This window comes from Bombus flavifrons, chromosome 7, assembly GCF_040668555.2.
Source record: "Bombus flavifrons isolate JBK064 chromosome 7, iyBomFlav1_principal, whole genome shotgun sequence".
Classification (NCBI taxonomy): domain Eukaryota; kingdom Metazoa; phylum Arthropoda; class Insecta; order Hymenoptera; family Apidae; genus Bombus; species Bombus flavifrons.
The window spans coordinates 9,583,350-9,607,160 of NC_138448.1; the positions used below are offsets into that span (position 1 = coordinate 9,583,350).

The 23,811-nt window shown below is 38.5% G+C and overlaps 1 protein-coding gene across 3 annotated transcripts in view; it reads right to left on the reverse strand.

Moving 5' to 3' along the window:
* Positions 1-1,221: 1,221 nt before the first annotated feature.
* LOC138182095 (methyl-CpG-binding domain protein 5/6 homolog sba) overlaps positions 1,222-23,811 on the reverse strand; it is a 378,991-nt gene continuing 356,401 nt past the window's right edge. The window contains exons 4-9 of one of the 3 annotated variants that reach the window (XM_069117665.1): positions 18,346-18,494; positions 12,906-17,894; positions 11,966-12,130; positions 10,244-10,391; positions 6,730-6,976; positions 1,222-4,089 (exon numbers count right to left, since the gene is read on the reverse strand). In XM_069117665.1, coding sequence (XP_068973766.1) covers positions 3,858-4,089; positions 6,730-6,976; positions 10,244-10,391; positions 11,966-12,130; positions 12,906-17,894; positions 18,346-18,494 — 5,930 coding nt within the window. In that variant the 3' untranslated portion in view covers positions 1,222-3,857. The other 2 variants (XM_069117667.1, XM_069117664.1) reach the window with 2 other exon arrangements.

A 23,811-nucleotide genomic window follows, 5' to 3' on the forward strand; every position in this document is an offset into this window, starting at 1 on the left:
TCGACTTTCCGTACAAATTATAATTTACATTGTTACACGGTTACTTATAACTGTTATTTTCTCCAATATGTAACTTAGATAAATATGTTTATATATCGTTGTATTTTTACAGTATTACAGAATTAATTGAAGCGATTTGATCAAACAGTGAAAAATCTAATGAATTTATTACCATTCTCCCTTTTACTGTAAAAGTGACATTTATAATTAAACAATTTAGAAAATGATTATTGGTCCTCGGAAATTTTGGATATTTTACATAATAATATTATATTTGAAAGGCTTTTAAATTACCTTCATAGTAAAACATTGAGACCAGTTACAAAAATGACAGTTACAAGAATTTGCAAGAGGTATAGAAATTTTGCAAATTATTTAATTTTCCACCAGAAATATCAACTATTTCTGTCTACAAATTCATAGTATTAGCAACGAATAATCGACAGTTTATGGAATTCATTCGACTGAGAATGTTCGTCTTCGAAAGTCGAAGTGACGAGTCATCAAAAAAATTCGCGCAACCCTCTTTCTCTTTTGATACTTGCATTTTCTTTATTGTCTGTCTGTCGTGTGTTTAGATCTATTGAATGTCTTTCTTTTAACACATTGCTTATCAAGTTGTTCGAAACCGAATTCCTGAAAGCATAATTCTTAGCAATTTAGTTAAACTTTTCACAATTTGCATAGTAAAAATAAAAATGGATCGACGTAAAAATTTCACAGATGAAAAAATCATTTGTCGCTTTATTGACATATTGAGAAATTGGAAAATTGTTTTACTCATCTCAGATTGATAAGCAACGTATTAATGTCGTAAGGTTTTCCTGGCTCGAAATCTTTTTTCATGGACAATGGCTCCTCGACCAGACACTCGATCAAATAAAATATCCATTTAATACTCGTATATCCTACTAACTTTTAAAGATTCGCTCTGTATGTTTTTGTACATATTTATGCGTACATGCTTTCAAAGGAACATTTCTCGCGTCTCGGAGTTAAATTGTGCGCTGAATAACGCGGTATAGTTTTGGATTTTCGCGACCATATAAAAATAAAGATGAATTACACGCTATCGTACGATTGAGATTTAAAAAAGAAGACAAAAGGAAACGTTAAAACAAAATACGTGTTAGACACGCACTCAGAAAGAACATGAAAATGGAAAAGTGTTCTCGCAATGACTTTTTAATTTTTTCGGCGTTCTACTCCTCTTTCATTGTGTTCTTTTTTTTCTTTTTAATTTCTTGTTTTTTTTTCTTTTAACTAAAATTTACTTTAGATTACTCGAAAGACCCGTTTCGTTAAAAGTGGAAATTCAGCGTGTGTCTGATTAAAATCAAATGACGACACTTCGCAGAGACCTCGAGTTTTTAATTAATTCGATCGTTTGTTTCTTATGTACACTTGATTCATTTAGCTTTTCGTTCATAGAATATCGAACCATGGCATCGATACGTTACTTTACCATCTAAAGAATATATCGTTAGAAAATTATTACGCGGATCAAAAAACACCGGCTGTCTGTGGCCGGCTAAGTTTAAAAAGAGTTTCAACGTGTCGAGACTATTCGATATTACAGCGCAACACGATGACGTCCCGGTAAAACAATTACTCCTTGTATACTTACGTATAGCCATTTAAAAAATGATTGATTGGAAACGGTGATTTTTTTCTATAGGTACTGTGATGTTGACTCTTTCGCAAAAATATCATTTAAAAACTACACATACTTGTTTCTATATCTTCAATGCAAGCGTAAACACACTCGCACGTGGTTTTAAAAACAGGAAAAGAAAAACGAGGTGACGCGTGAAAGTGTGTTCGTCATTCTAAAATCGAACACCTGATCGTACATTCTAACTTGTTACATTACACGTATTTTATGTAAGTCTTGGAGATACAAATACCTCTTATGCCCCTTATCACACATCCTATATGTCTGTGAATGTTAATGTAACATTCGAAACAACGTCTCTAGTTCGAAAGTTGCAAGAATCGCTTATGTTCGTTTACGCGAACTCGCAGAGTATATCTATCTCGTTACAGCTCGAGTCAGTGAATAAAATACATTCGTCTTTACTAAATCTACGTTCGACAGAAACGTGTCAACTAAAAGAAAAAAAAAAAAAAAAGAAAAAGAAAGAAAGGCTATAGTCTGCACAGTATTTTTACAATTGATGCACCAGCTAGGTAAACGCGCACCACTTCCCCGTTTCTCAAATAAAACTTTCCTCAACTCAATGATCGTACTATCTGTATGTAACTATATAAGTAACACGAAGACACATATTGTAGGCCAGCTCCACGCGATGTCAGATCGGCCATAGATACATAATATATTTTTTTTTCCACTAATGACTTTCTAATTGCGTGATTATTACATTTTTACAATTTTCGCCCATTTTCCTGCTAATTCTGGCGTTAAAGAAAAATATTTACGTGTACGTGCTTTGATGCGCATAGATAATCCAACAATTTCGTTTCAGTAATATGTCCTGTAAATTTTTTAAAATATTCTTAACAAATTAAAGATCTAACAGATTCTACTGTTACGATTTACGCGATGTTCGGCAACAATTTGCTTCTTGAATTAGCGAGTGATCGACAGTTCGTAAAGAATTCAACTTTGGAACAGCAATGCTTAATAGGAAAATGGTGTTTGCTAGAATTACGCTCGCTAGCAGCAAATTATTGCGGAGAAATAACGACAAACTATCCTATATCACGTCGAGATATATCTCGACCGACTTTCGATCGATAAAAATCTTTTGTAATTCGATTACATAATATTTTTCATTATTTCTACGTTCAGTCGCTTCGATCACATTCGATTGACTTTTCTGCTTCCTGTTCCTCTATTAACATATGTATTGAACGACAAAATTCATCAGCGTCTCTAAAACTTTCATTCCTGGTATCATCGATATTTATATACAAGAAAAATAAACGTGCTTGTGTGCCACAAGAAAAACGTCAAACAAATTATTCGTATCTCTACTTTTATCTACTTTTGATTCTATCAGGGCAACCGTAAGAAGTTTCGAATATTATGGATTCGACATTTTGTTGCTTTCAACAAACTGGACCACGATATTGATTTCTCCATTTTTTTTTTTTTTTTTTTTTTTTTTTTTTTAAAGAATTATACTTATTTACCATTCTGTAATTTCTAGAATTGAACAATTCTTATTTACTCCAATAGAAGAAAAATGTATGTACAACAATTAATTTCGCTTATTCTACGATCTTCTCATTCAACAATCTTTACTTCTGCATTGCGACTTCTTCTATCCGTTATATTACATATCAACCATTACAAGAATTTGAATCCATATCACACTTACTTAGAAGATCCCAGATAATGTAAAATAACCGCATTCGTGATTTTACATAGTTCTATAATACAATTAGTTCAATATCGTTCAATTTTACACAAAGATATGATCGCAATACAGAAGACAATATTGAATATATCGAATGAAAAATTTGAAATATAGTTCTCGTAAAGCTTTAGGAAAATCTGAAGCTCCGAGAATTGTATTCGATAAAATCAACCGTGTTCGATAAGAATTATAAAGTAGCGCATCTTCATAAAATTTTGACCTGTCGACGTACTCGATTAAAAACGTCTCCGATATTAGTCCTATCGAATACAACACGAAACTTCCACACATTGTCAGCGAAAACAGTAAATCGTCTGCCGGAAATTTAGAAAACAACGTAGAACAAGTCGAGTGCCGAAATCTCTTAATAACAAACGCTTCGACAGCCTCTTCGATTTTTCTTCGTACAGAACTGATCTCACCGTCGCATCATCGTAATCTAATTTGAGTCGTTTGAGAATCAATCGACACGGATCACCTACACTCTTTCTGCTCTGCTGTAACAGGATTCAAAGATCCGATAGACTTCTTCGAAGATCTTTTCCCCTCTTGCTTCGAAGCACCGCCGTTTTCCGCTCCCCTGCTTCCGGTCACTTTACAGGACCTGCCGGTGATCTTCTGATCCTTACTTGACTCCGTGACTTTGTCCAATTCCGCCATTGCTTCCTGTATAGCGTTCTCCAGTTGCATGTTCAATTTACGACTTCTAGAAAAAGAAACGGGGCAAACGAGAAAATCGTGGGGTTAGTCGAAAGGAACGTTCAGTGCGTCCGGATACGGTTTTGGTGAGCAACAGCAAAGCCGCGATACGTCTAGAATGCGCTACGCAGCTACGATACTACTTTGCTGGTCGGGGATTGGTTAAATGAATCGAAACAGTCATGAATTGATCAAGGAAACGGACGAAAGACTCCTTACGAATTGTTAAAAATTCTCCGTTTACTGCGTGACATTTGTATAGGAAAATTTTGGTATTTCTCGAACATTAACTTATTAAGAACCAAGCATTCGAACGATATATTCAAGTTACGCAAATGCAACAATATCGAAAAATATAAATGAAGTAATTTACACTACGGGTCACATACATAAGTATCCGAATATCTTAACAACAATATACGAATGATAAGAAAATGTATAAATTGAGGAAAAATTAATAACTAAATGTAATATTTATCATTTTATCATAAAGTCACCGGATAATAAACTTTAGTCATTTGTTTAAAAAGTGACTGACATTATATGAAACTTCAATAATGTTACGAATATTTCAATTTCTTTAAGTATTCTTACGAATATAGGATTTAAATGTAAGAAGAAAAAGTGACAAAACATTAACCACATCTTTGAAATTCTCTTGCTAATCACAACGTCACGTACAAAAGTATCTGATTAAATTGACTTAAAAGAGATTATACATTAAATGTCGCGTTAATGCAACGTTGGCTCTTAATACGTTAGTTTTCAGTCTTAGTTCTGCTTTAAGTTTCTGAACATCTTTTCCTTTTCTTTCTTAAGCAAAAAAAAAAAAGATAATTGATCCATTGAAAAATTAATTGCTGCTTGGAAATACGATGATTAAAATTTGGATGTTTTAAAGTTTACTAGAATTTACGCCTTTTATTTCAGCTATTGTTCCTCCAGTCCAATTAATCGGCAAAGCGAAACAAAAAAAATTTTTTATCGAACATATAATTGCTTTTTCCAACTGTCGATAAGAGTTTCGATTCAATCAAACAAATTTAAATATCCGGCTGTCGAATCCTCCATAAGCGGATTTGGAACGGCGAATGGCGTTATTATTAAAAGATTCTCAACCGTAAATCTGTCACGTCCATTTTTTTTTATCCGATATTTTACACGCATCACAGACTGCATCCACATCGAAAAGAATTTCATAAAATTTTACCGATATTCGTTATCTGCCGTGTAACCGTGACAATAAACCTTTTTTTTTGTGAATGATATACGAGACTACGAAGAATTTACTACTAAACAAAGAATACAGAAGTTATATTTAAACAGCAATACTAAGCGATATAAATAAAATTGCATATGTGTTTGCAGAGTGTAGACTAAAATATGTCTAAAAACGCGCAACTGCGATCAAAGAGACAGAGTAAAAGCGTTTTCCAATAGGAATGTTCTAAAAGGGCTACCTTAAAAGCCTTCTACTGTTAAACGAGTGTCGTGAAATTAACAATCGCAGCTACGCACAGGTTTTCTTATATTAAACAGAGATTCGATAATATTGGCTGTTGGTTTGTTAATAAATGCTTGACAAGGTTGATCCATTTATAGATTATTGTTTATGTTATAAATGTAATAATACGTATAAAATAATATAAGAAATATTATATATTCTTAGTAATTAGATACACGTATAGATCAACTATGTAAAACACTTATCAATCTTAATTTGATATACTTTTTATCTGTCTCGGGTATGATAGGATAAACGATAACAAAATACGAAACAGAATCGCGTTATTTATCTTCAGTTGTAAAAAATTCAATTGTGCGACAAATATATTGTGGTTTTAAAAATAATGCTTCTCATAATATTCCAGTGATAGGAAAATCCGAACTGTACAAAAAGTTATTTATTATTTTTGTTAATCCTTCAATCAGAGTCGCTTCATCCAGATTGTTAAATTTTTTAAATCTGTGGATTTTTATCAAAAATTTAATTCCTCCAGCGCAACGGATAGAAATGAAATAAATAGAAGAATAGAAAGAAAATGATCTTTTACAAGGTATACATTTTATACCGTTTTTCTATGTATTTCTGTCTCAAGTTGAAAGTTTGTATCGTAAATCGTTCCTATACTGGATATTAACAAGTGCATATGTATGTAGCAATTTTACCAAATCTATTCGTATTATCTCAAATCAAAAATGCAAATTAGAAAAATTGATGGTAAACAATTTAACCACATCCTGTACAAACGAAGAACATTATTGAAAAGATATAAGACACAGATCTATTTGAAAAATGATCACCGATACGTCCATACGTCTCATTAAATATAAAATCCAGAAACATAATATGAAACTCTCCTAAAAACAAAAATATCAAAATCAAATCTAGGATAATAATATAACATTGAAGGATATCTAAGAGAGATCATGCGACAACAAATATACATTGTTCACAACTCATAGAAAAAGACACACGATAAACCAGCAAAACTTGTAAATCAAATGAAACCTTGGGAAACGCGTCGTATACCGTTAATCGTTTCGTAAATGGTGATCGTTCATCCCCGCGGTACCCATCGTCCCTAAGAGGGCTCGATAACCCGTTTCTGATAAGTTGGTCCCCGAACGAGGTGGTGCGACTCACTTCCTAAACTTTTTTCGCGCACGGTGGTGCGCCTCGAGGCCTTCGGAGAGGGACTTGAGAGCCTTGACCTCGACCTGGCTCCGACCGCCCCCGCCCCCGTACCAACGGACCCAGACAGTCATGGTGCCCGGTGGGCCCAAAGACTCGACCTTGCCCGGCCAGGCCGGACTTCCTCTTGCGGCGCCCCATACTAGCTCACCCACTTCCAGTTTCCTCTGGCTCTTCTCCTCCGACTTTGCCTCCGTTACTAAAGGGTTTTGAAACAATTCACGGTGTTTTTCTTTCGGTTTCTCTATTGTTCTCTTTTTCTCGCTGCACGCATTTCTCTTTTCACTCTCGCTCTATTTCACGCTACCTCTCTTAGCCACCAGACGGTGATATGTATTTCGATCTAGCGCGGTGAACAGATGGTGAAACCAGACTTGTATCCGGGAAAGCAGAACGAGCATCGGGGGATCGTGAGATTTTTTATTGAGCTCCGAAGAGTTTGTACTCTCGTAATTTAGCGATCATTGAAATAGTAACGATAGACGATATTATTGCTATGGTACTGATAAATACATTCTGTTTTGGAATTTATTTAAAATATTACGACTTCAACCCTCTACAGGTGGAATTTCATTCACCTGTGAGAGAAGGAATTGTAGAAGATTATAGCTTCTTGTTATGGATAATTGCTATAAATAGCTCTTTTCATATATAGCTTTATGTATAACGATTGTAAAATATATAGCTTGATAAAAGCGATTTAGCTTTTGCGTATAGAAAATACAGTGAGAAATAAGTAAAATTGCAAATGTATGTAATATTCCAAATTATAGCGAGTTCAATATTAAATATTAATTCGAATGGTCGACTAAATGCGAATTAGCGTAACTGGTATAAAATTTCTGTGTTACGAGTTTCACAAATATTCTGCTTCTTAAAATGTGGCAATTAATAATAATAACAAACTGCGAATGTTTATGCTAATTCGCATATAAAAAGTAAAACCAAAACAGAAATTTATTTCACCTACTACATATAATCATTATGTACATTAAGTTGTGTATTTTATATGTTTCTTCATACAACATGCATTCGGTACATTTTTGCAACTCTTCTCATAAACGCATGAATATCTGCCACTTAAGTATCGATTTAATTTCGCAACACGATCCCGCGAGCTTTCGTCTAGTTAAGATTGTGTGTTAATTTTGATCAATAAGTGCATGACGCATAACAGCGAAATGAGTATGCTCTTTGTGCGTGCCTTACGAATGGGATGAATTACTCTGAAACATCCTAACTGATACCACTACGTCTGTATTTGTAGGGTTGTTTATTTTGAAATGTGCTCCTTGCTCGCGCGTGTGCTCGTTAAAAAATGATTAGTAGCTTCATACAAACGGTGGTAGGCGAGATCAGTGGCAAAATAAGGTATCAGATGGTTCGAGCACATGCAATGACTTCGTCCATCGATCTCTTCTATTTCTGACTCGACAATTAAAGAATAAGTCTTGCTCTGAGGAATGCAACCTGTACGCTTTCTTTTTGTAGACGTTCCGCGTTACTCGATATCATACTCTTCCGTACGTTTTTGTCCGTAACTTGAATTGTGAATACATATAACTCTACCGTAGTGACTCGATCGTAAAATAACAGATCCATAAAATTCATTGGACAATAATTTTTCGTTATTTCCGCAGGTTCAAACGGTGAATCGCTCGAATCGTAAATTCCAAACTCCCGTTTGGAACGGCGAATTACGAACGTGATAAAGCCGCGGATTTACGTGACAAATTTTTGCGCACGCACGTCCCAAGTTCACAGGCGTGGCCAGGGCGAAAACAACAATTCCCTCCCCAAAATATTATGCACATGCGACACGAGACACGTGAGGATGATTATGTACAAGAAAATGACCGCAACAAATAAGACCGGTGAGCCACACCCGCGCCGAAAATGAACGTATGACTGAAGCCCCTTGGCCCCTTCAGTGGTATGTGACAATTACGTGGACAATGAATATTAACAAACCTGACAGCCAATTAGTACAAAAAAAAAGTAGGAATGTGTATGGAATAAATCCTTATGAAAATTATTTACAATTTATTAATTCAACGTCACCGCCGTTACATTTTTATAGCAAAGCATCGAGTATCCTCTCCTGGGATCTTTTAACGAACAAAAATGTTTAGTATTGACACCACTTACCTGTTTCGAATTCTTGTGAAATATTGCAACGAATTTTTATTTTCTTTTCTCTTTCTGGTTGAACAATAATACAGTCCAATGATACATCGAAGAAAAAATTTTGCCAAGAAAAAGTTATCGTTTGAAAAGGAATATTTTACATTTTCTTCGAATTCTTTATTTTGTAAATAAAGAATATCATGATCTTTGTAAGGTAACATGTAAGAAAATTTAATGAAACGAAAAATAATATCTCTTATCGAAAAGAAAATATATACTCCTTTTCTAAAAATAAATTTTACTAACATCTTATAGAAACTGATTAAATGGACGATAAATCTCGAAAATAAAATCAGGCGTGGAAATACTTTTCTCTTTTGATTATTCATATTAACTTTGGAGATGAGTAAATCTTGGGCATTGCTTAAAAAGCGTTACCAAAGCGTATACAATGCAACAAGCAATAATTGATCATGCCACTACGCATGCAGCGAACGAAAACAAATACTGAGCAAGCACACAAACAATCGTAAACTAACGTAATTATGTACATAACGGAACATGCTTTGTACAAAATACGAGGTAGCATGAAGGAACGTTAGAGTGTAGCAGATGTATGTCTAACTAAAATATTGACCCTTGATTAGTACCATTGGATCACAGGTAACCCACAACATTTTGGAATAAATTGCTCAGTTTTAGAGTACTTCATTTTTATTTTAGAACTTTGTTTTATTAATTATTATACTTATATTTACTAAATCTGGAATTCCATTCTAAAATATAGAACACAATTTAGTGACTACTGCAATAACTAAACGTACTCCAAATTGTCACCTATAAACCAACGGTATCAATCAAGGACTAATAAAAATGTTAGAGTTAGAAGGATTCTTATTACTAACAATCATTCTATAACAATCATCGACAAACAACGTGAAATCTTCTCGTTACGTATAAATTATTTTATAATATTTCTAAAGTTATACCATGCATAAAATTACATTCCTTATCAATGTAAGACTACTGTCAGATACCACTTTGATAAGATAACTTTCATAATAAGACAATTCTATACAATCGATCTTCGATTCTATACAAAATATACAGGATGTAAAAAAATCAATCTTTAACAACCAAGTTTACTAATTATAGCATAATTTATTTGAAAGATCGTTCGGAGCTTTCTCGATAGAATGAATGTGTTTTACAATAGTAACACAGTTTTCACGTCAACAATTATCAAAGTTGATTATCAAAATGTGGCTCGATGCTAATATCCGAGCTACTTATATAACTAATATACGATTAATATCTAAAAATACCATACAATACTGACCATCTTGGTCTTCATGCAGGGTAGAATGCATGGAATGGATGGAGTCCAGCTTTCGCTTGATTCCGCGGCCGAGGGCATGTTCCCTGCCCTCGCACCTCACTGTGCTCACCACACCTTCGGCTTGCTTCAACGTCTCTGACGTATAGATCTGTCAAATACAACTGGATCAACTCAGGCACAAGCCTACCAAGTCACATGCTAATATCATTTCAATCTAACGTCTGCCAAATCGCTCGTTTCGTTTCGATAAACCCTTCTATTTCTCCAGCAAGATTCTCATCATTCTTTCGACCGAGCGTGAAAAACATAAGTGAACAGAATGAAGTAGTATAAAACAAAGAAAATAAACAAACAAATCAAACTACTTGAACAGAGAACAATTTTTAACTCAACTAAGTAATGTACAAAAATGTATAATAAAATATTAACGCGATGAGCGTTCGAAGAGCTACTATTATAGAAAACTTACGTTTTCTACGCTATCAATGGCCGAATTAATATGGCACGTTCAAATTTCATTCTTCGAGGCATGCAAACGAGAAATGATACCAAGATAACAAAATCCAAACTCTGATTACGCATGCTCATTGCAAGGTATTTTCTCTTTTGTTTTGAACGTTTAGGAATAATGTATGTCAGATAATTTTTAGCAAAAATAATACTGTTTAGCAAAAATTTATTTTTTCTCTGTTTGCCATTATAAAGAATCATGTTTCTTTTTTTTTCTTAGCAATTCGTTAACACACGATTAATTATACAAGTTACATTATTGCAATGTATGCTTTAAATAATAATGTTAAAAAAAAGCGAGCTGAACATCGTCCGGCCCACGAATTATCTACGCGTAAAAATTAATAACGTTAAATACAAACTAATTACAAACTTAATAGTACTCGATTGAAACGTGTATTATGCCCTTGCAAGTAGGGAATGCCACCGGTTGTGTAATTGAAAATGTACAAAATTAATTAATCGACCCGTACGAAAGAAAGATGCTCAGTCCTCCGACGATGAGTCAGTCTCCTCACCGTCGTCAGCTTCTTGCGCATATACGAATTGATTGTAAATGTATGGATTCATATAGGCCTGCTTATTAGGCGAATAGTTCACGACAGCAATGCTATTAGGATCAGACCTATAGTTATACAAATGTGGATAAAGCCCTGCTGACGCAGCGATACCGATATTTACAAATTTCTGATAATTCTCGCCTTGTGAACAATAAGGAATACCGATGTTCTGATTCTCCAAAGGCTTTTCTTCCGAATTTTGATCTATGTCATCTTGCTCCGGAAGATGTTGTGAAACTTGTGACTCAATTTGATCGATTTCGACGCAAGATTTAGGGTCGAATTTCGTTTGAGGTAACATAGTGTAATGCGCATGATCTGGCACTAAAGCTTGCTGTCGATAAACGTTCGTATTGGGAACATAATGCTGACTATGATAGAGGATCGGCTGATAGTGACCATGACCTACAACCGGCAACGTATTGACGTCAACCTCTGTATAAGAGACGTCCGTCATTTCTTTAGTGACGCTTAGGTGATCTTCGACAGGATTCTGGTCCATTGTGTCTGAATATATGGAATGATTTGGTGATGAAGTGTCCATATGCTCCTGTGAGTCAGCGTATGTGTTTTCAGGGTGTGTCGTATCGGCTGGCTGGTGCATGTCTGTTAGAGTTAGATGACGGTTGACCTGCTCTACATGGGTACCAACCTGGATCCCAGTAGTCACCGTCGACTCCACATATGTCTTTCCATGGAGACCTGGCTGACTAAGCGTGATTTCTTTCGTGGTGATACCTTGAATTCTCCAATCTTCCGAAGCCACTGGTACGTCGCCTGAATCCGGTTCGCTACTTGATACGCAATGAACCATTGGCTGGAAATTAATATTTTAACGCGTTCAGTATATTAGTTGAGATAAAAATACAAACAAGACAATATTATATATCACAGTTTTGTTTTCATTTCAATAAACAAAAACGCTTTGAATGTACTCAGAAATATTTTTTTGGTACAAGTAGATTTTGTTTTAATACAAAATTAAAATAAAAAATCACACATATTAATTATATATATTAACGGTTCTTTCATATTTCTCTAAAACTTAAAAAAAAAAAAAAAAAATAGAAAAACATAATTAGTCTGAAATTATATATAATTGAACTTGAATTAGATATAAAGGAACAGGTATGCCATACTTAATCATATAAATGCAATAAATATAAATTATATATTCGCAACGTTTACTTCTTTTTAATCTACATTTGTTCACATCACTTATTTAACCCGACAGAGTTTTAAAGCATCTAAGAATTTCGTATTTGATTGCGATTTGTTTGAAACACACAGTGACAAATTTATGCTACAATGTCAATTTTTATCAAAACTATATATCTAAAAAAACTTAGTGCTTTAAAATTATACGAATACATGAAAAAATACTTAATTCTACTGAAAAATATTTTAATTATATGTGTATTAAATAAATAAATCTATGATAACTGTGAACATCTATGATTTCTGTAAACATTCAAAGATATATTTAATATTATAACAATTGACATATTTCAGAAAATTAATTTCTAAATTACCTATTATGTTTTTCTTCTATGGTTTTATTGTTTTTATCGTATTGAATAATGCAATATTACCGTAGACGACGAGTGATGTCTAGCTGTAATTGGCGGTGCAGGTGAAGCTGCTCCATGCGTTGTAGTGTCTACGGCAGGACTATTCGATCTTTGACTATTCCCTGGACTGTGCGTAGTGGTATCCGGCGGCGATCCTTGTCTCATCATAGCCGATTGAACCATATTCGCTTGATTACCAGCTGTCTGAGTCGAAACAGAATGTCTTGCCATCAGAGGGCTGTGTTGATCGCTCTGTTGAGCTGTTTTCTCAACAACAGTCGTACTACTACTGGCAAGAACGTATTGCTGCTGTTCAACGTTCTGCTCCGAAGACGGTGAATTCACGCTACTTTTTGGGGAAGTGGGCGCCTTTCCTTGAATCATTCCAGAACTCAAAATATACGACTGATTATGATCAATGTTTAACGAAGGATCGACGGTGGTTCCATTAGAAGCTGCAGCTTGAAAATTAGGTATCTGATTGTTAGATACCATGGTCGTTTGTTGCTGCACGATCGTAGTATTTTGCTGAACGAATGTTGTGTTCTGTTGATTAGGGGCCGATGAAACAGCGATATTCTGCGCCGTCCCACAAGGTACCATCAACGTCTGCCCGTTCATCTGTATGAATTCCTGCTGACCCTGCATGTTTGTCGGTCGAACTTGCGAGGCATTAAAAGTCACTTGCTGGTTCGGACTGACATTTGCTACTATCGGACTCAATTGGTTTCCAAACGACGTTGTTCCATTTACTAAGAATTGGCCACTGTTCGGTGAGAGGAATTGTGCGCCAGGACTATGCTGTTGAATAATTTTTCCGCCAGTTGCTTGCGGTGCTCGAATGACCATTCCAGCAGGACCAGCTGCTAAAATGCTCTGACTCGGATTGAATATTCCACTGTGGCTTTGCACCGGAGTTAACACGTTCTGACCGTTTACGTTCTGTATCTGCAACTGCATACCGATGTTTCCTGTGTCTTGCAGCAAGGTCGCCGTTCCATCAGCAGACATAACCATACTTCCTATACCAGGAACGATGAATTGTTGAATAGTAGGGAAATTTTGAACCATACCAGCAGCTCCGTTTAATAAATTCACTGGTTGCAGAAGATTTATTTGCTGAGCTGGTTGAGGATTCGTGATAATTTGTTGAGCATTGAACTGAGCCGATGTTGCACCGGCCTGACCATTCATTACCAATTGAGCTGGTGCTCCACCCTTGCCAGGAACAATTGTCAATGCCTGTAACATCGGACCACCTATGCTCTGAGTCTGGAAGTTCTGCTGCGCAAAGTTGGACTGCGACTGCATCAGCATGCCAGCATTCTGTTGGGACGAAGCGATATGCAACATCGAGGCCACTGTCTGCGGATTCGTCTTTCGTTTTTTGTACGCTTTCTTTTTGCTCATTGCTGATTCGGGCGATAGCAACGCCGGTTGCCGATTTACCATCCCTTGATTCGCACTGACGTTTCTCGTAACGTCCTGATTCGCATCTAGGATTGACTGAGCATTTTGTATCACGTTTCCAGTCGCGACAGTTAGATGCGGTATTTGAACGTTCTGACCTATACTGTCCATCGTCATGACACTAGGTTGTATAAGTACAGGAGTCTGAATAGTGTTGACGAGCACCGTGGGCTGTCCAATAACTTGCTGAGCTACGCCCACCGCAGGAATGACCTGGCTGACAGCTCCTGTCACACTGGTGACCATAGGTGACACTGACAATGGTGGCATCGAATTAGAGTTGGAAATGATTTTCGGAGGAGGTGGTGCCATTACACCGTTGATTCCTGAACCCGTGCTAGCCATTATAAGTTGACCACCATTAGACACTAATATATGACCAGGAGGTAAAGTCGATCCAGCAGGATGTTTTAATATTCCGCCTGACGTAAGAACATTATGAACTTGAACATTGGACTGAGGATGCTGTTGGGTTGGTTGTTGCTGCTGTTGCTGACTTTGAGGTTGTACTGGTGAATTGGTACTGGCCTGAGGTACTTGTATACTACTAACGACGCTTTGAACCATCTCTAATGGCGATTTCGACACACTTATCGCTATCGACGATTGACTATTCGGAAGAGAGGACGTCGTAGTAACAACAGTGGTTGGTACATTCGTTAAGGTTGTCGAAGACGCTGGATGCTGTGATTTATTCGAGAGTATATCTGGTATAGCGGGATTTGGTATTCCAGAAGGTGTATTTATCGAAACCGTAGCGGTATTCGCTCTTCCAGCTAGCACAGATGTGATGGTATTACTGCTAACCGTATGGCCGCTTGCCATTGTGGTTATTACCGATGACGTACCAGCAAAGTGATTCATCGGTACTCTCGAAACTGCATTCACAGTATGAGGATGTGGCTGGTAACCATCCAAAGACGACTGTCTCGTGGTTTGCCTTTTTGTTATTTGAGACGTCATGCTGTCTGAACCGGAGGTGGATGATTGCGACGATGGCGTACTAGAAGGAACTACGTTTGAACTCGTTGTAGCAGAGCAAGGCGTCTCCGCGCGTTGCTCTGGCGCAACACTACCCATCGAAGACTGTGAGGGTTGTTGAGCCTGAGGCGTTAAAGGTTGAGATGGCACCTGACCAGACGTAGAATGCGAATGAGGTGTTGGCGGTTGCGAGTAACTATGTGGCGTCGACGGTTGCGACGAAATGAGGCTTTGAGGCGTTGCCGGTTGCGATATTCCAGGTGTCGATGAAGCTGGCGTGTCCGAATTCGCTGGACTGTTCGTACCAATCGGAGATCCATGACTGGTACTCACAGTACCACCCTGGATCGGTCTTGAATCAGCTTGCTGCTGGTTGTTCTGATACTGTTCTCCAAACGTGGACGATGTAACAGGATCCTCGCGTTGATCAGAATGCATCAGGTACTGACGTTGCATTTGTTGTTTATATTGATCCTGCACATAAGATTGAGTATCAGCACTGGTAACACAACCTTGGCAAGGACTATTCTCCGAATCTGTTCCTCCACTGCTCGAGGTGGGAGTCATGCTACTGTGTACAACAACGGGCGAGGTTGCGTGATTTTTCACAGAATTAAACGTCGATGTGCTCGTGGGGCTGGCGCCGGAAGAAGGCTTTGGTTGTGGAAGATAAGTGTTATTAGGCAAATGCGAACCATGACTCGTTTGCGGTGTTTTCGAATTATTGACAATTCCCACTTGAGAGCTACTAACACCGGTTTGCCTTGATATCGTGCTATTCAACAAAGCAGTCTGTTGCGCAAGGTAACCGCTGGGATCTTCCAAAAACGACGGACCGCTGCTATTGACGGTCGAACCAATTTGATTACTATTCTGTTGATTTTTCTCGTTGAATTCATCTATTGGACTCGAAGCTGATTGATCAAGGCTATTGTTTCGAACATCTGTAACACTATGCTGGCGCTGTTTCTTCACCATTACTTTGCTGGGTTTGGCCTTCTTGCGCGCAACTTCATCGGTCCAAGTGGATGCTTGTGGAATGTGGTGATGTAGAGGTGGAACACGATCGAAGGAGTTACATGTGATGTTCTGGACTGTGACGAGAGAAGGCTGATGAGAACCCGAAGCTGACCGATTTTGTTGCCAAGGTGGCGTTCTCGAATTGAAATGCACGTTACCGGGTTGCCCGTTTGGTCCCATTCCAGACTGCGTTTCAACAGCATGATTGGTATTCGGGCTCCTTCCCGCTACATTAGATAAAGCGTATTGTTGCTGATGTTTAACATCTACGATAGCTCCTTTCGAAGCATCGAAATTTCTCACAGGATATTGAACCTGATTCTGGGCGTACATTCGTTGCATATTTTCGTGGGAATTATTCGATAAGTTCCCATTTTGTACGACATGGTGCCGTTGTACAGCGTGATTGTGCAGCAGAAGTTGCTGCTGCTGCTGCTGTTGTTGTTGCTGCTGCTGCTGCTGTTGTTGTTGTTGCTGCTGCTGCTGCTGTTGAATTTGTTTCGCATTCAAATCTTCATCCGTCACAGAAGAAGTACGATTATGTCTGTTTTGCATATCAGCAGTATTCATCACGGGACCAATTGTTTGTTGTTGCATTACGTCTAACGAATGATGATTCAACTGTTGATTAGGATACTGAGGTTGCACGCACACCTGAGATACTTGTTGTTGATGCTGATGCTGCTGTTGCTGCTGGAGTTGTTGTATTTGCATTTGAAATTGATCCGCTGGTTGTGCCTGCATTACGTGTTGATTTTGTTGATGCTGTTGCGTTTGTTGTTGCAGCTGATGTTGATGAATTTGGTGCAACTGCGGATGAAGAGTAGATTGAGCTGTTACTTGTGAGGATTGCATGTGGTGCACGTAATTTTCTGACGAATGTTGAGGGTTGTAGTTTCCTGATTGTTGATCAACTTCTTGAGTCAAATGCTGCTGTTGTTGTTGCTGCTGTTGCATCTTATGCTTCTGCATTTGTTGCATGTGCAATTGCTGTTGCTGTTGTTGCTGCTGCTGCTGGTTCAAATGGTCCTGCTGCTGCATTATGTGTAACGGCTGCTGATTTAACTGATTAAGATAGTGAGGAGCTTGCTGTTGCGTTAACTGATTCACGACCGTGTTTTGATGTTGTTGTTGTTCGTGTTGCTGTAAAATCTGCATATGTTGCATTTGCTGATGATGAGGCAGTAACTGTTGCTGCTGCTGTTGCTGCTGTTGTTGTTGAGATATATGCTGCTGCATAAGTTGCTGCTGCTGCTGCTGCTGTTGTTGTTGTTGTTGTAATATAAGCTGTTGATGTTGTTGTTGCAACAACTGTTGTTGCTGCTGAGTCATATTGTTAAAATTGGCGCCCTGCTGATTCATGATCAGGGAATTTCCCATTAACATCCCCGACATATTGTGCTGACCTATCCTTTGCTGAGGATTTCTCGTTACACAGCCATTTATATCTTGTGTTTGAGAAGGTGAATTTAATGTTTGATGACATATCTGCTGATTACTTTGCTGAACTTGCAAATTAGGGATCGCAATAGGCCACACCTGGAATATGAAAAACATTCACGTGTAAACATTATACTATATACGTAGTATTCGACATACATTACAAAATAATAAAATTTACCTACTAACTTATTTATTTATAAAGATTTATCTATTACAGATAAACTTATTATTTACAATAAACAGACCGTAATTATTGACTCTTGGCCAATACAATAAAGTAACGAAAAATTTAGAACAACGAACTTGGAAAATAATTATCTTGTTTTATTATGATTACATAATTATTATATTGAATAAAAATTAGATATTAACGTAATACAATTTTAACTTCTTATAGGAAATAAATATTAATAATTACGTCACGTATAATTTCATTTAAAATGTAAAGTTCGCAGTATTATTTGTTCGAATCTCTCTCGGGATACATTATGGAAGGATTAAAATAGCAGATTTCTCTTCGGATTAATTAAAATTAGTATCACATTACCTGCGATCCATTTGGTACTGGTGACCCTTGCACTCCAGATGCCGCAACAATAGCTCTTTCGCGTTGTGCCATAAGTTGCGAGACTGAGACTCCTGAGAAAATGTTTCCTAGCCCCCCTATTTTCCTCTTCTTTTTCTTGTTGAGACCATCTGAAAAATATAATGAAACGTTGATAGAAATCATCTTTTGTTATTGGATATTTAAGATATGCAAAAAATGATATTAATTCTTAATGGAATTCCGAGGCACGTTAAATCTTCAAGGTCATGGAGAATTAAAATACGACTCATTTCCCTAACTCTAATTTTAACCCTCCACTTATTATTCAAGCGCTGCTTCAGGTTTCTTAATGAACGAGTGTTCCATTTGAAGTCCCACCGCAAGGTTAAATCCTATTTAGCGTAACAATTCCAAGATTCATATCCGTTTTATTCGCTACCTTTCTTTTCCAACACATTTTACTTGTAAACGAACGTATAACTTTTTCCAATCTTGTATAAATCAGTTACAAAGATAAATGGTTATAATATTGCCTTTTTTCCAAGTGCAGAAGATAAATGCACGAAGTGTCGCAGAAATTGCTGATTTATAGTATGATACATTCTGAATGAAAATAATTACTATTCTTTACATAATAGAAATTATTTAATGAAAATTAGCTTTATATATTAACAGTAGTGTAATATTTATAGAACGTATATAATTTTCATCGTGTTCATACTAATTGTTTCTACATACGAGAAAACTAAATAATGCACGGGAATGCACGCGAACTATTTAAACGATGCTAAAAGATACAAGAATGGAGGAAAATCACCCTTATAGGTTCGTTAGTATTTAAAAAAAATTGATGAATCAAAGAAAATGAAAAATAGAACGAAGCGAAGCAAATAACTGTTTCATATTTTGAATTGAAGCGAAACTATACAACCCCTCACAATCAAAGGTTGACAAGCAGCCATAACAAGCGTTCACACTATAAAATTACCTTGATTTACGAGGATAACAGAAAGCAGAATGGCAAAAGGGTGGCAAAGGGGATGGTTTTCAATGGCGGTCTTTTATCCGTAAGCCTACAGCGGATAATTATTCTCCACGGCTTCAATGGGGGAAGACAATTCGGAAGCGGGAGAAGCAAGATGAAGAGGACGAGGAAAACGGATGGGTGAAAGGGAGGTAGGGTAGGATGTAATAATGAATCCACCTAGGAGTAAGGCCAAGTTGTCTGCAACGATGGTAGTTTAACCCGATTTTCAAGGGGGTGAAAATTTGCGTAAAATCTTTGAAGCATTTCGTGGCTTTCGAGGGAGGTTCGCGTGAACGCGTAAAATCCCTCTCCCTTTATCCCAAAAATCTGCAGTCAATGGCTTATGACTGTAAGCGTTGCCACCATTAAATCTGACGAAGCAGAGATGACGTAGCAATTATGGAATATAGGCTATCGCTTAAGGATGAAACTCGATCCCTCGAAATACGAGGAAAGATATTGCAAATTCAATTGCAAGGGAAAATTACAAAGTGCGCCTTTTCTGATGTAATTTCTCAAATTACTCTTTGTTCAATGTGTTGCAGTAAAAAATATATATAATATAAGAGATCAAATAATAAAACGAATGGAGAAGCCTAATTTCTCTTGAACACACAATATTCGATACGGCTGAAATATGCTAACCAAAGATAGTTCCCATCGTTCTCAAGCAACTCTCGCGGTATAGATCGAAGTTGCGGACTCGATGTCAGGAGATTTCGATACAGGGACCAATTGAACCGAACCAACGGCCATAATTATAACGATCTTCTGGTAGAGAAGTCCCGAGGCAAAACTTCTCGTTACGGCTGGCTGACGGACCAGCGGGATTCGAAGGCACTCGAATCACTGAAATCCAATTGAACCTCGGCCAAGGATTACTTCCCCAGTTGTTCGCTCATGACGATCCCAGCGTGGATCGGACGTTACGACGTGGTCGAGCCGTTGATGCGGACTAAACGGAAGCAGCGTAAAATGCGCTTGCGCGACCACAACAGGACGTCGGTCGAGGACGAGCCGGAGGTGGTTTGAAACGGTGTCGGCGGGGGTGAACATCACTCGGGGCAGGCGCAAGAATCACAACCGGACACAGACGTTGGACCGCAGTTCCTCTTCTCTCTTCACCTATTCGGAGCGCCGTGGCGCCGCTGCCTCTTCGTACGAAATTAACCCTTATCAACTCTCTGTCTGCCACTACCACCACCACCACCACCACCACCACCATCGACACCACCACTGCTACCACCCACTCTGTCCTCGTTCTCCTTCGCGTTTGCCCCCACCAAGCAGCCTCATCCAAACTAACATCGTCGCGTTGACGTCGCTGGCAGCGAATGGTGAGCGGATTCTTTCCTCCTCCCGGGACTTATTGATCGCCCGGACGATAAGAAGACACGAGCCGGCCGATTGGTTCCTCTTCCGGCCAGCTCGCGTCCTCTGTGCAACTCTAACACCGATGGAAAGCCTTCTGTCCCGTGTCGGGATTGTAGCGACAGAGACAACCAAATGCAAATTTGTGGATCGTCTGAGGATTTACCTGAGTGGGCTTTAAACTGTCTGATGACCTGTGCATGGCACACGCTCTAAGGTCTTTTGCTAATGCTCGTCGAGTATTATGCCAACAAACTGGTTTTGTTATTAATCGCCGTTTTCGATAGCGCAGATTGTACGAGATTAGTTGCACAATTGACGAACGAAACATTTGATTTTGATGAAAAGCGACGAAGTTGAATGAAAATCAAAATTTGTCAAGAACTCGTAGTTGTAAAATCTTTACGTACCGAGTAAGATGATAAAAGAAAAGTTGCAGGTGTAACTAATAGCTCGCTCTCTGTGAAATCGTTTCCTCCGGGATATCAAACGGCGCAAAGCGTATCGCGCCGTCGTAACACGAACGTGATCGATCGGGTAACAGAGAGAGCCTGTTTACCACGGAAAATTGTTCAGCGGGACAAGGAAAATGTAACGGCGAGCGATCGACCTCGTTAAACGTGTCACGATTAGTCGTTACACTTGTCTCGTCGACCTGGCGAAATCGGATCTCGAAAATTTATTAACACACCGACGAATCCGCTGACAGAGTGTCTCGCGCGAAGCGTAAAAGTCAATCGTTACGGGCGAGAACCGCGGTACGAATTCCAGAAATGCTGTTTGCGCGTTCAAACATTCGCCCCCTCTCTCGTCTATAGGATTGGTCTAGAAAATGAACGCATATTAAAAACGAAAGTAAATCCAGATACGAGTAACCAGCCGTCGGAATTCCATTAATAGCGTCGATCGAGTTTCGTTTCTCGTTTCTCGGTCGAGTCCCTTGGCAAACTGCGGTACATAAAAGCCATTCCCCAGGCTGAGCCGAGCAAAACCGAAAAGAAGAGAGGAGAGAAATGAAATCGACTTTCGTTATTGAGACTCGTATTCGTGGAAGAGCGACGACGATAAAGATTCATTCGATTCGTCTCTCCCCTCCACGGCTTATTTCTTTTATTTTCCATCCCCGTCCGCGATTCGGAGGGTGTGTGTTTGCACACCACGCGAACGTATTACCTCCGCCGTTGAAATGCCTCGATAGAGGGAAACCAGGGGTAGAAAGAAAGATGGTGTGGAACGAAAGGGAGAGAAACAGGGTGACGTTTTCTCGGGCCACGTCGTTTTATATCACCGGAAAATTGGAATCGAAGCGACGCCCGTGAACGCGAACGTGAGCGTCGATGTTAAAACGGCCCTATAAAGTTCCACAGAAACACTGGCGACGATGTACATTTATATAGGGTGGAGCGCAATTCCGTGATGCAATACCGTAATCGCGACAAAGATAAATCTTTGAAGAATATTATATCGAACGCGTGGAAGCAGATTATTTCATGTGGTAATTTTTGATAAAATCCAGCTTGAAAATTTGTCAATTCTGTGGACAATAGATAAATTATGCTTTCGATTTTCCAAGTACTTTTCTTTCCATTTGCGTATGTTTAATCGTAAATGTATAGTTCCCAATAACTTTCCCTGTTAATTTTCTGCTACCTCTCGTGAAGCAAGTTTTTATGAACTTTCTGAAATGGTAATTCAGTTATCTTGTACGTGACGATAAAACTGTTTTCAAATGCGCTTACTTCATTACCGAAAGTGATCAGATAAGTATACGTTAAACACTTGTAAGAATTTTTATACAATCCAATTAATAAAATGATGTAGTTATTCTTTGTTGTTAATTTACTACGTACATCGTAAATTGTGACACAATAACGTTAGTAATTATCAATGTATTGTTGTAAAATTGTTACCATAAAAATGAAGACGACTTTTGGATAATCAAATTACACGTGTGATATAGCAAAACGTTAAGTTAAATTTTGCCCACCATATCGCTGTTACACTGTCTCGATCACTTTGCAATATCCATCTAACGTAATTCCTGAGTGAACAAAATCTACCAAAACCACTACGCTAAACCGATGGCGGAAGGATTGAAATGCTTGAGCTCGGATGACAAAAGGTGAAATGAAACACAGTTAGAAAGTTTGCGAGCAGGCGATTAAAAATCAGCAACGTTGTCCTTTAAATCCCTCAGCCCCTGAAACCAGCGAACGATCAAAATACACTCGACGAATTTCAATGCACAGTCGGACTATTGTTTCTCATTCCCGACGAGCGAAAACCGTAAGCGAGGCTTTCGCTGTGTGTGCACAGGCTCGCTCGGAATAACAGCCGTTTAATTAGCGACGCGATGAAGAAAGGAAAAGACGAAAAAGAGAATAAAGAAGCAGCAGAGGAGAGGAGTGAACGGGTAGCAGGGAAGAGGAAACGAAAGAGAGAGAGAGAAAAAAGAAAAGACTCGGTCTCGCTCGGTCGGTTATAGGATTTAGTAATGAAATCCGGACGGAGAGTTTAGCCGCCACGGTGATACATCATTCCACCTCCTTCCCCTGGGCCAACGCCTCCATCCACGGTTCCTACGTCGCGTTCGCCACCTCCATCCCTTTTTTCACCGACATCGGGGAGCTTTAATGCCGTCTCTATGTACGCGAAAAGGACCGCGGAAGAAAGAGAGGCACAGAGAAAGAGGAAAAGGGAAGCACAGACGGAACGAAAGAAAGGGAGAAGGGGATGGAGGCAACAGACCCCGCTAATGTCGCAATTTCGTCGTTCCTTTTCTTCTTCCCGGGACTTTTTTCCCGTTCACTGCGCCCTAATGATCACGGCTCGGTCGGCAGCCGCGAGGCGCGATGCACGAGGAAAAACTTTTGGTCGTCCTCCAATAAAAGTTTTCGCCGCGTGTTTTCTAGTACGACGGTGAATAAACGTTCCCGGCGATTATGGCGCGCCGCTCTGACTACCGGAACTGGCGGAACTTTGTTAATACGACGGATCGATGGGAAAACTTCTTCGGGGGATATATTGATGGGTGGGAGGATGTGTACGTGCTCGGCCGCCGCGTACGC